This window comes from Halichoeres trimaculatus, unplaced genomic scaffold (assembly GCF_033239565.1).
Source record: "Halichoeres trimaculatus isolate MK-OKI-2021-1 unplaced genomic scaffold, fHalTri1.1 fHalTri1_scaffold_14, whole genome shotgun sequence".
NCBI lineage: Eukaryota > Metazoa > Chordata > Actinopteri > Labriformes > Labridae > Halichoeres > Halichoeres trimaculatus.
In genome coordinates this window covers 6,400,429-6,413,437 of record NW_027437192.1, presented here as the reverse complement: position 1 = coordinate 6,413,437, position 13,009 = coordinate 6,400,429, and the positions used below count along the sequence as shown (strand labels likewise).

Below are 13,009 nucleotides of genomic sequence, written 5' to 3'. Positions count from 1 at the left end.
GTTTATGTTGTTCGTGTTGTCATCGTGGAGGTTTCCTAACCGCCCTCCTCTCCTGCCCAGACGCTGCTCAGAGAACTCTCCTCCAGCATTTCTTCCCTGAGTGAGAGGTTGGATGCTCAGGCCTCGCTGAGCGCGCAGCCCGAGGCGCTGAAACGTCGCCTTCAGGAGACAGGAGAGATCCGCTCAGAGCTGGAGAGGCGGAGGACTGAGCTCGGTGAGGCCGAGAGGCTCTGTCAGGAGCTGAGCGCCATCGTGGCTGAACCGTACCTGAAGGAGGAGCTGAGTAAACGGCTGGAGAGTGTCAGCGGGCCGCTGAAGAGTTTAGAGGAGCGAGCAGGTTTGTGGACTTCATGTGTCTGCAGTAGAGGATTCTAATAAGCCAGATCTTTTCATGCTCTGGTTTGTTTTACACACAATTCTTTGCTTAAACACTGATAAATATCATGAAATAGTTATGACAACTATTCATGTCTGGTTTGAACGAGTTGGAATAATTTGTTTTCATGTCCTGCTCTTCTCTCCTCCAGCTGACGGTCTTTCCCAGCTCCAAACCGCTCTGTCATCCACTCAGCAGTTCCAGCAGATGTTTGAGGAGCTGCGCTCTTGGCTCGATAAGCAAACTGATCCCAAAGAATCATCCAGCGACTCTCTGCCCTGTCAGCCTGCAGCCATCCGCTCCCTGCTGGCACAGACCGACGAGCTCCAGCGAGGAATCGCCAGTCAGCGCGGCTCCTACGAGCTGATCCAAGCCGAGGGCGCGTCCCTGCTCGCCACCCTACCTGCCGGTGGAGAGGAGCGCTCCGTCCTGCAGTCTCGCCTGGCTTCTTTGAGGCAGGACTGGGAGAGCCTAAACCACAGGATCTCAGACCGAGAGGGGAGACTGAAGAGCACTTTAAACAAAGCAGAAACTTACCAGCAGCACAAGGCTGAGCTGACTCCGTGGTTAGCAGAGTGTGAGCGGAAAGATGAGGAGATTCAGCCGTCGCTGGAGGCATCAGCGCTGGATGAAGCTTTGCAGAAGGCTCGAGGTCTGAATCTGGACCTGGAGAGACGACAACCTCTTCTGGAGGCCTTCAATACTGCAGCAGATCAGCTGCTGGAGCAGTGCTGCATCGGGGAGGACGAGGTAGTGCCCTGCCTTAAGTTTGTGGCTCAGTTATTTTCTTTGGTCGTTAATTTGGTTATTTGTTCCTGAGCTCCAAACATGATAACGAAAACCTGCTGATTGTAATGTAAACTTGTTTCCTCCAGGTTCGAGATGAGAAGGCCCAGCTGAACCGACGAGTGGACAGACTGGGTGAGAGGCTCAATAATCGCACCTCCCAGCTGGAGGAGCTGGCCAGCCGCCTGAAGGAGTTTGAAGAAGGCAGACAGGCTGTGGAGAGGAGGCTGGAGGCAGCCAAGCACCAGATTGAAGTCCAGGAGGCTTTGGGACCACAGGTGCTGAACACCACCATTTATAAAGCTACAAAGTCGAGTGAAACCAGCATTAGTGACGTTGAAATGACGGGATCTGAATAAAAACAGGAATAAAACATTTGTGTTTGCTTCTCTCTGACTCAGGCCTGCAGTGCGAAGAGCCTGGAGCGTCTGAGGAGTCAGCAGGAGAGTCTGGGGTCCTTGAAGCCTCAGGTGGTGTATCTCAGAGATCTTGCCCAGGGGCTGGTACAGGACTCACCTCAGACACCGGGAGGCAGCACTGAGGGGGCACAGAGGCTGCAGGAGCAGGCCAAAGAGACGGAGAAGGAGTATGATGATGTTACCGACAAGGTGAGGGGAGAAAGGAGCAGAAAGGTTGTTTTTTATTCCAGAAAAATAAATCAACAGGATTTAGATTTTCTTTTTCATTTTTATTTTTTCTTTTATTTACAATTGAACCATTTATGCAATATTTACAGTCCTTCAATTTTTTATGTTTACAGCTGTAACTATATATTTACAATTTTTATAAGCCCAGTAAAAAATAAATAAAACAAAAAATAATAATTCAGAAAAAGAAACCCAGCAAGGCAAATATAACTTAACTCTGTCCTTGGGTGTAAAAGAAGAGAAAGAATATGTATATATCAGGGCTGTCCCTTTGACCCATTAATTAGATAAATTAATTACAGTGCAAATTGAGGCGTTATAAGATTTAACCTGATTAACTCATTAGCTGCCAGCTGTTTTCAGCGCATGTTGATCGATCTTTCAAGACTCAAATAATTTTGTTTTCTATGACTATATAAACACCAAAACTACCTACCTCTTCCTGTTTTTGATCCAAATAACAGACAAACACATTTTTTTTGGGATCGCATATGTGCCGGGCGCTCCATCCTTTGATCTGTCATCTCACATCGTCTCCTCATATCCATGCTGAGGTCTCGTCCAAAGAGCACACCGCTCTCACCCACAGTAGTTAACGAGCATGATTTTGATTGACAAGCTCCGTCAGACCCCACCTCACCCCGCTTAGAAAAACAAAATTTACTTCTTTAGATGCAGTAAACGGTTGCATAATGTCATTGGCAGTGAACATGGACATTTTAATATTAGCCAGTTGAAAAAAAAATGTGGATTTATAAAATCTTCTCTTCTTCGTGTGTTCATTTGATTAGTCATGCACTACAATTTTGTTATGTCCTAAAATTCAAATTCTTTATTTGGTGACCTTAAGCTGATATGAGATTAAAATGTGATTAGTTAGATTAATTAATTACAAATCATGCAATTAATTAGTTTATATTTATAATCGCCTGACAGCACTAATATGTATATACATAAAAATCAAAGTAAGTAATGACAAAAGGAGGTAAGAGTCAGGGAAGGGAATTTGTGTGTTTGTGTTTGTGACATTTTCTGTTTTTGACCATAGTTTCGGTCTTTCTTTGATTTCTGATGCTGTTTTTTTTTTAGGTTATCAGCGCTCGACATTTCTTCCCCTCTTGATTTTTTGCAGACTTTCTGCTCCTAAACCTGATCATAAATTACAAACAGAAGCTTTAAAAATGTCAAAACATGCTTGACCCACATTTTAAGGTCATGCATTTTTAAAAAGGGCAGACTTATCGTCGCAGAATGTGTTGTGAAAACATTTCCTAACACAAAAAGGGAAGAGTGTTGAAAGGAGTCCCCGAGGTTACGAGTTCTTTTAACCTCAAAAACTAATGCTGTCTGAAGTGGAAGAAGTTGTACAACCAGGCGAACAAAAACAAGGATTAGTGTGTAAGAGGGCGTTAGGTGTGTGTGTGTGTGTTTCTCTGTGTGAAGCGTGAGTGTGTGTAGGAGCTGAGGGAGAGCAGAGCAGCTCTAGCTGTCAGGAGAGTCACTGAAGTCTTATATGGTCATTGTGGACATTCAACACTCGATCAGAGTTTGAAATGTAAACCAGGGCACAGAGAATCCAGCGCTCACTGAATTGCGTCTAATTCTGCAATTATTCCATTTAAGGCCACAGGAACTCAAATCGTAACTAAACGGCTTTATTTTCTTCTTAAATTATTGATTTAATGTTGCTGAGTAAAGAGCAGCTGTCCTGTCAGAGATGATGCTCTTAGATAACGCTGCTGCTGCTGCTGCTGCTGTCTCTTTCTATTTTTACTGGTGGTTGTGTTGCACCATTTTCTGGTTTCGGTAACACTTTGATCTGTTGAAGTGGTTTGCCAGCTCGTTTTATCAACTGTCCTTTAACTCTGGGGAAAATCAGATTTGTTTTTGCTAAATTTGTGTCTAATTATGACTAAAAAAATGCTAACAGCGCTTCTCTTGTCATGTTTTCCTCAGATCGAGCAGTGCTGCTCCTCACTCGAAACCCGGCTTCAAGGAGTCGGTGAAGTCCAGTCTCACGTGCGCGATGTCTTCTCCCGCCTCGCCGACCTCGACGATGAGCTGGACTCCCTCAGCCCTGTCGGACGGGATGCGGACTCCCTGGCGTCTCAGACCGACGCCCTCAAAGGTTTCCTGACCCGTCTCGCCAACCTGAGGACGGAGCTGGAGGGTCACGGGACAGAGTGCACCAGCATGCTGCGGCGAGAGGGTTCATCCCCTGACCTCCTGGCTCTCAGGAGGGAAACGGAGGCTTTGAGTCGCCAGGCTGGGAAGGTAAGATGATGAAGAAAGATGATGATGATGATGATGGTGACATTCCAGTTGTTAGATTTAAAAATGTGACACCTAACCTTTCTGTCCTTCCTGAAGCTGAGTGAGCGTGGACAAGCCCGGTTGGACCAAATCGAGGACGCTGCTGGGAAAGTTCGGGAGTTCTACCGGCTGGTGGCCGAGCTGCAAGGCCTGCTGGGAAGAGCTGAAGAGGGGCTGAACGCACAGGGCATTGTGGGAACAGAGGTGGAGATGATCAAACAGCAGCTGCAGGAGTTCAAGGTAGGAAGAAACTTCTGGTTGGACAGCTGATCATGGTGTGTGTGTGTGTTTGTGAGTATGAACGGCTACCTGATCTTCTTTGGCATGTTCTGCTGGAGCTGCACTTTTGAAGTTACTATGAACCAGTTGAACTGTCTGTTTGATTATGAACACATGAGAAAATGAACTCTGTATCTGAGTTGGATGTACGTGCCCTCCTTTCCCATTATGCCCCTGAAACTAATCAGCAGAGATAAACTGAAAATCTTCAGCGTAACATTAGCTTAGGCTCCGAGCCTGGCCTCGTGTGGGTCTGTCTTTGTGTGTGTGTGAGTGTGTGTGTGTGGATGTAATGAATGGTATCATTCAGTATCTGTGGAGCATCAGTGGAGGTCTGTATCCATCCTGTCCTCTTGCTCATACCTCTAGAGGCCATGAGGTAGGAGTGTGTGTTTCTGTGTGCGTGCAGCGTGTGTGTGTGTGTGTGTGTGTGTCGCAGCGATTAGTTGAGTCACACATCTGCTTGAAATGCCTGACACACTGCTGAATCATGCGGCTCTCTTAAAGGACAGTTTTTCTGCTTTTCCAGTGTTTCTCTGAACGTTGACCGAGAACACACACTTTCCTCTCCTCCTCTCTCTCACACAGACACACACTCACACATTCCTCCCACTCGATGGTGTTCAGGTACCACTCGTCACCGTGGTAATGGTTGCTGGTCTGAAATTTGCTTTTTGCTTCACATCATGGCCCAGAATACTGAGTTATAGGCTCTTATGGAAAGTGACTGTTTCCTCTTCGTTTGTTGTTGTTGTTGATGTTGAATTCCCCTCCAGCCCCAGCTGTTTGTTAATGACACAGTTCACATTAAGCATGAGAATACAGAGAAAAGATTATGAATGAGGAAAAGGAGAAAGGAAAATTTGTATTATTTGACACAGACATGTCAGGAAGAAAACAAAGCCTATAAGGAGCCATATTGGAAATGGGGCTTTGAGCCTCCTCAGTCAGCTGAGCTGTGCCTCTGATTGGGTAAACTTATCATCTTAGTATCATTAAAAGTGCTGGATTATTAAAAAAAAATCACCCCTTGTACCGGTGTGTAAAAGTGTTTATTTTGCTCTTTTTGGCTTGATGTGTATGTGGTTTCTGGCACTTTTGGGATCAGCCTCAAGTGGACACTTGGTGAACTGCAGTTTTTAGAATTTCTGCATCATTTTTTTTTTCTCAGAGCCAGATGTTGCAGTTTAAAAAGTTTACGAAGGTCGCATTTTGTAAAGTTACTTTGATAATAAATCAACATTTAGCTTTTCGAGGCTGGATTCAGAAACTTACGTTTTCTCTCAGTGGACAACTTATTCAGTTGTTAAAATTTAGTAGGGCTGGGATGATATGCTATTCCGGCGATTCGGTTCTATTACAATTTTTAGGGTGCAGATTTGATTTAAATTGCGGATCTTAAATATTTACGAATTTCAGTTTCCTTTTTTATATCACCAGACCATGTGAAAAAGTTAAATGATGATGTTAATGTCTGGTGACTTTTTTTCATTTCAGTTTATAAACAAAGACTGAAATAAAGAATTTGACTTTGAAAAAAATGCTATTTTTTTGCCAAAGAATCCAATTTTGATATTGTCAAACGAAAAAATCCTGATATATCATATATCGATTTTTTTCTCCCACCCTTCTGTAATGAAGTTGTTTATTGCATCAATATAAAGTAACAATTAATGAATACTCAAAGTAAGGCAGTCTTCTCTCATTTTCTTTTCATGTACTTAAGTTTCATTTTCATTTCACAATCTACGCATGTTTACTTAACCAATTGATACAAGAAATAAACACAAGACCAATAATTAGAACAAAAGCTAAAACAAATATTTGATAAATAGTTAAACAAATATAAATTCAAACAACACAATTAACTGACACTTTAAAGAAACGTGTTCAGCCTTGATTATTTCATTGCTCCTCTTCTACAATTACAAGTACTAAAACCTTTTGCTTAGTGTTAACATCTACTCTAAGGAAAAGTAACACAGAGATACCCTATCTAAAACTTAAATGCTTCTAACTCAGTGTTATTGAGTGTTTTAGTACAAATTAACGAGAAAATCTTCACCATCTTTAAGTTATTTAAGTCCAAATGTCTCAAAATGTATTTGTGTTGCATTCGTGTCATCTTGTAATTGGCTGCAGTGCAATAGTTTTCTGACTTATTTGGTCTGTTTATGAATTTGTTCAACCTGCTTCTTGAAAGTGAAGACACTCGACACATGCAGTTTTTTTTATTCATCAAGCATTACGTCTTGTTTCTGCACACAGACTAATCCTCCTTCACTCTTTGAGCACCGCCTGGAGCCGACCTCAGGAATGTGCTCTGCTGGCTCCTCCACTGTCTTTTACTGCTTTCCTCCGTTTCATGCTCGTTTCATGGGTACAGACTGCTCTCTCTGTGTTTCACTATTATCATTTAAAAGCACATTTTCTGACCATGATGTAACATCCTGTCCACTGCAGAGGACTGTGAAAGCTTATGAGAGCTGAGCACATTTCTGCCACCTGCTTTTTGACGTGAAGCTGCTTCGGAGGTTAAGTGTTTCTGAAAGTGATTGATGATTCATGTGATATTAGTGCTTCATCATTTTGAAGGGTTTAGTGTGATTCACGCTCCCTGGTGAGTTCTGTGTTGTGAAGACGTGTGGGTGGATCACAGAACATTTATCTTCTGTTTCTTCCTTCATCCTCCTGTTTTTTTTTTGCTTTTCTTTAATTTAATTATTTGAATATTTGCTTAAACCTCTTTGTTTCATTCCTCCACATCTCACCCTTGACCCACTAACCTCTCTGTGCTTTCCGTCCTCTTTCTTCTCACCTGTTTTTGTTTTTTCAGTCGCTCTTTCCCTCCCCTGTGTCCTAATGAGAGCGAGCTGAGTGAATGTTTTGCATAGAGCAAACAGACAGAGGAGATAAAGAGGTGTTGAGGGAAGGATGAGGAACAGAAAGAGAGATTCATAGAGATTCAAACACTGTGGAGCTGGATCCTGGAGCTGGATTCTGGCTTGTGTACAGTCACTGCAAATGACTGAGAATGAATCTACCATCTAAAGAAACATTTCAGTAGATACTTTCAGGATTAAAACTGAAATAAATGTTTTTTCCTTCTATATCTAACGTCATATGAGAAATCTGACTTCAAACCAAAGGAGCTAAATAAGAACTCCAATTCCCAGCATGCTTTCTTGGCTTTAATATCCTTTAATTTAAGAAGCATCTTCATGTTGGAACACCCCTCAAAAAAAATGTACTTTGACTTAAGTCTTCCCAGCGACTTTGTGCAGCAAACATGTCAGTAAAATGTAAACAACGTATCCCCGCCATCAGCAGCATCTCGTCCCAGTCCTTTCATATTGCTGCTGCCGCACAACCAGGCCGTTAACAGGACAGGTGTCCAGTCAAGTGTTTACTTTATTGTCTACACCTGCAGCACACACACAGTAAAGTGTGTGTGAGTCACCGTTCTCTCCACTTCTCCTCTGAGAGCTGCTGCCAGCCTGAAGAAACAGACTCAAAGGCTCAAAGAATGAAGAAGTTTGATTGTAGATTTTGATTTTCTGTTAATGTATGTCAACAAAGTGCATTTATCTATAGTCAGTTTGTGTACTTATTAATATCATGGTCTATATGTATGTCTATACGAAAGAAAAATGTTGTTTTTAGCCAAAATATTAGTTTTTATAATTATAAATTCTCAGTCTGTGTTGGTTGAATAAGAGACAAAACCACAATGAAGTTCTGGAAGTCAGGTTATCTACCAAGGGTAAGGATCAAAATGAAAATAATATTCATAAAATTACTGAACAGGCAGGTTTACCCAAAGCAAGAGGTGGACACAAGAGCATTAATTATTTTATTTTTTTACCTGAAGCTTAAATATAAATCAATCAGTCAATAATTAGGTATTAAACTTTACTGGAGTTGCTGAAATTTTTGCAGAAATGGTCAATTGATTAATAGATTTTTACACTTCATGGTGTAGTAATGCCGTTTGTAAAAACCAGAGACTGGATAATTAATGGACGTAGTCTCTCCGACATCACGTCTATGACCCGTCTGTTTCTTAAATGGACTTTTGAAGCAAATCACAGCCATACTGGAAGTAGCAGGGGCTTTGAGTACAGCTATAGGTCACCCTTCAGTCACGTGACCCGAGCTGTGCCTCTAATTGGGCGAGCTTGCGATCTTAATATCCTATAAACTGCTAAGTTAGAAAAAAATTCACCCTCTGTATAGTGTGTGCTGATAGTAAAATTAGCAACTCAGAAGGGAGATGTTTTTGAACCAGGCTATAAATAGGTTAATTTCTGCTTTAAAAACAGCTTTTTTTGGCTTGGTGTGTATGTGAGTTCTTGTACTTCTGGAGCCAGCCTCAAGTGGACACTTGAGAAACAGCAGATTTTAGCACTTCCACATTTTCTCATATTTTTAGTCCTGGGGTTTCTGCGTGGTATAAAAGCCTCTGTGACAAACTTTCTAATTGTGTCAGCTTTGGTGCCCCCCTGTGGACAAAATGTGACTGCATACATGCTGATCCTGCTCGGTGTGTGTTTAGGCTGTCAAGAGCAAAAGCCTCATTTTGATTTTATCCTACTGTACAGCTACAGGTTTTAAAAAGAGAAAGGCCCAATTTACACAACATGATTCACTCAAAAACACTAAAACGCGGTGGAAAAAAAAAATCAGTGTTCTGCAGGGACTGAAAACGCTGTATTTGACAAGCCAGGCCTGTCAATGGCGCTAAAACTGACTTTTGGGTAGGGATGGGTACCGAATTAGGTACTTTTTTAGGTACCGACCGAAATCTGTCAAAAGTACCAGGTATCGATTCATGTAAAATCCAAAGGTACCATGTTTGGGTACCTGAACGCATCCTTGTGACTGTGAGGGACTGGAAGAGTAGGTGATTTTCCATGCTGGACATGAACACAGCATTTCAAGGTTATATATTGAAGAATAAATTTGTTAAATTGTAAAACATATATATTTTATTATTGAACAAATTTATATTTTTTCCCACATAAACACAAAAAAGTACCGAAAATTGGTACCGTTCAGTACCGGTATCGATTGCTGGGTACCGGGCGTCGGTACCGTATCATTTCAAATGTGAAAGGTACCCATCCCTACTTCTGGGAGATCTTAAGTGAAGTAGAATTGAAGTAGTCATTCGGCGTGATTGCTAAACAAGAGGACAAAACGCAACAATACTTTTGCATTTCATCCTAAAATCGCTGTTGTGTAAATGGCCCCAAAATCCAGGGGCGTAGTAGATCCTAGTGGTCCGGGACAAATACCCCATGAGGCTAGCTCTGGAGCTCTAGAGGCATAAAAGTCAGACAAAATCATTCCAAATAAAATAGAGTGAAAATGTTTCCTTTTGTAGATCACTGGGAGGCACTGATACAAAAATCAGCCCGATTGATAACTGGATGAAAACTCCTAATGGGAGCTTTAACTTTGACACCAGTTTTTGTCTATTCCAACCTTTCTTTCTACAGGTGTTATTTTATTTATAACATTTATCTTCCATTCAAAGTCTGCTCTGTTTGGGTTCATTTTGCCTGTTATGTTAAATTATTCATACATCCTTTAAAACTCAACTTCAAAAAGCAGTAAAAAGAATTCAAGAAGACAAAAATAAATGTGAACTTTTGTCTGATCGTGTTATTCTGATGAAGATTAAAGCTGTGAGCCTCGGTGCAGACACACCGAGTTCAAAAACACCTCCCAGCAGCAGAGTGTATCATAGCTGCTGTCTGCAGGGTGTGTGGAGCGAGGAGAAACAGTGTGTGTTATCTGGAGGTATTTACTGCACAGAAATGAGAGTCAGAGGCAGATGAGGAGGAAACTCTGAGAAATGTCTCTCTGACCTCTTTGACCCTTTGTTTCGTTCCCTTTCTTTAACGTAGCCGCGGTATATTTCCCTCTCGCCTGCTGAAATAGTCTCAAAAAGGATCTTTGAAGTCCCCCCCTGCTCTGCTTTGTTTCTACCTCCTCTCTCGTCTCTCCCTCCTCTGTAACCGATCCAGCCCGGCTCATTTCAAACCTAAACATGTCTGTCTGGCTCCAAAACAGACCGGGCCACCCCTCTTCTCCCCCGCTGCTCATTCTCCTCCTTCCCCTCCCCCACCAGACCCCATTTCCAATCCAGAGGGATGATGTCATGCCGATGCTTAGAAAGACGAGGGGCTCAGTCGGGACCTTGTGTGTGTGTGTGCGTGTGTATAAAAGTGTGTGTGTGGTTGGAGGGCAGCCATGGAAGACGGGGTCATGGGAGTAGGAGGTGTTGTTGTCAGATTATTTTTTAAACTTCCTCGCGGTGATCTCACAGATAATTACTGGGTCAATGAGAGAGACAGAAAGACGAGGAGCATTTTCCCCTCAGTCTGTCCTATCTTTATTACAAACAGACTCATAAATATTGTGCAAAATGTAAATAAGAAACTAATATTTTCAATAACAAACCTCTAAACCCCTAAACTGCTTTCTAAAAATGTGGTCAGGCTCCTCGACTTCTTTACCTAACGACTTTCACTTGAGAAATTTGTCTGTTTTTAACCAAAGAGCACAAAAACATCATCATAAAATTCACAATTAAATATCTGAAGTAGGTGTTTTCATTTAAAATGTTTAACTGTATTTTTAAAAAATCAACATTTAAACCTCTCGCCCTGTATAATATCACTACCCCTTTCTTCTTACCCTTTCTACAGACCCAGATGTTTTTTTTGCTGCTTTTACTGCGTAATATATTTAACCAACATTTGTGCTTGTCATGTATTTTTTAACCCTTCAAATGCCAGTTAGTTTGCACAATGCACCTGATGGAAAAACAACCCTCATAGTTTACATTTTCAGATATTATGCGTGTCACCAATAAGTCTAGTATAAATAATAATACAGTCTGAAATATGTAATTGATTTACAGCAGTAGTGATTAAAATTCATTTTTATTTTTTGTGCAGTGATGGAGAAACTTCAAAACTATTTTTCTTCATGAAAATGACCAAAAACCTCTTGTTAACATTCTGAAAATGCTTTAAAAGTCATACATTTTAAAATATTTATTTACTTTCAAGACTTGATTTTTTTAACTTACGGTACTTTTTTTTTTAACTCCAGTTTTTGCCATGATGAAATCAAAATTTCATTCAAATTCAGAATTTTAACCCTTTAAATTCCTGTTAGATCACACAAAGCTGTTGGTATATAAAAGTAGAAAAGCATGAAGTCATTTTTTTAACTAATAAAAAATGCAATCTGAATAAGGTTTTATTTATCTAACTGTGGGGAAATTAGCAGTATTTTATTTATGTATTTATTTTTTTTGCAATATTTATATTTTGTGCAATGATGGAAAAACATCAAAACTGGTCGAAAATACATCAGAAACTATCATTTTATGTATTGTTTATAATCAAAACAAAGTCATCTAAATTTTCAAATAACAAGGAATGAAAACATGTGGTTTGAATGGGCGTAGATGGGGTACAATGGGTCACTTTCATGAAGAGAGGTAGTATTTGAAATTAAGAGTATATTTTTGATTTATTTTAGGTGCTGAAGTTGAAAAATGAAAATTGGAAGGATAACACAGATTCTTGTAAAATTTAACACAGTTAAAAAGGTCACAGAAAAGAAAGTGAAGTGAGCACAAAATGCCAGGTTAGGGCCAGAGGGTTAAAAACATTGTGAAATCAGCATGTAGGCATACCACAGCTTCAGAAGAGCTCACCAGGTTTTAGGGTTTTATGACCCTGTTAGGATTTTATAAGGGATCATGAATTGGTCTTACTTACAGACACTTCTGAGAGCACTGGGCTGTCAGCAGCACTAAACTCTGCTCACCTTCTGGACACTAAACTACACACCAAACAAACAAATGCACGTCTTAGCAAGTTATGTCACAACATGCTCATGGGAAATGGAGTCATTATCCCAGAAAATCACTTCTTATTCTGGATGGTTGTCACTGCTCCTTTAAAAGATAATGTATAGTTAGTTAATGTATGTTAAGAAAGCGTGTGTCTGAGGTTGGGGTCTGCAACCTACATCAGACCGGCTCTGGAGTCTCATGTGGCTCTGACTCCTTTGCAGTATTATTAATTGCAGTTACATTTTTTTTATTAAAATATCTTTTTTTTTTATTTGACACTGACACTAAATAAAATCATGATTTATCATCTTGATGAACTAAATATGCGTCACATCGTGCAGTAAGCCTGCCACCTACAACATCAACAACCCACCAACTTTCCATGCACTAATAGCTGACCTCAATTTTCACACACCTGGTAAGATGACTAAATTAACAAACAGACAAATCTGGAAGAAAATAGACATTAAGAGAGGAGACGTAAGAGAAGTAAAGTAGATTTTGTGGCTCTGTCGTCATTCATTGTTTGTGTCTGAGTCAAGGTGGAAACTCCTCGTATACAACCCCATAAAACCTCCTCAAAGGAACAAATGAAGTAGTATCCTATAGTTGTATGATCCTTACTTTCTGTTGGTGGTCAACTCAGGTTGTGATTTGAGACAAATTGAGTCCTGCGACACAAAATACAAGTTTGAGATCAAGACATTTGGAGGAAAATGTTGACGTTGT

The 13,009-nt window shown here is 40.8% G+C and overlaps 1 protein-coding gene across 1 annotated transcript in view; it reads left to right on the top strand.

Moving 5' to 3' along the window:
• Positions 1–13,009, top strand: part of macf1a (microtubule actin crosslinking factor 1a) — a 313,188-nt gene that overhangs the window by 229,009 nt on the left and 71,170 nt on the right. The window contains exons 60-65 of the mRNA XM_074686117.1: positions 61–337; positions 528–1,126; positions 1,252–1,440; positions 1,564–1,770; positions 3,766–4,083; positions 4,180–4,362. Of these exons, the coding sequence (XP_074542218.1) occupies positions 61–337; positions 528–1,126; positions 1,252–1,440; positions 1,564–1,770; positions 3,766–4,083; positions 4,180–4,362 (1,773 nt within the window). The remainder of the gene's footprint in view (positions 1–60; positions 338–527; positions 1,127–1,251; positions 1,441–1,563; positions 1,771–3,765; positions 4,084–4,179; positions 4,363–13,009) is intronic.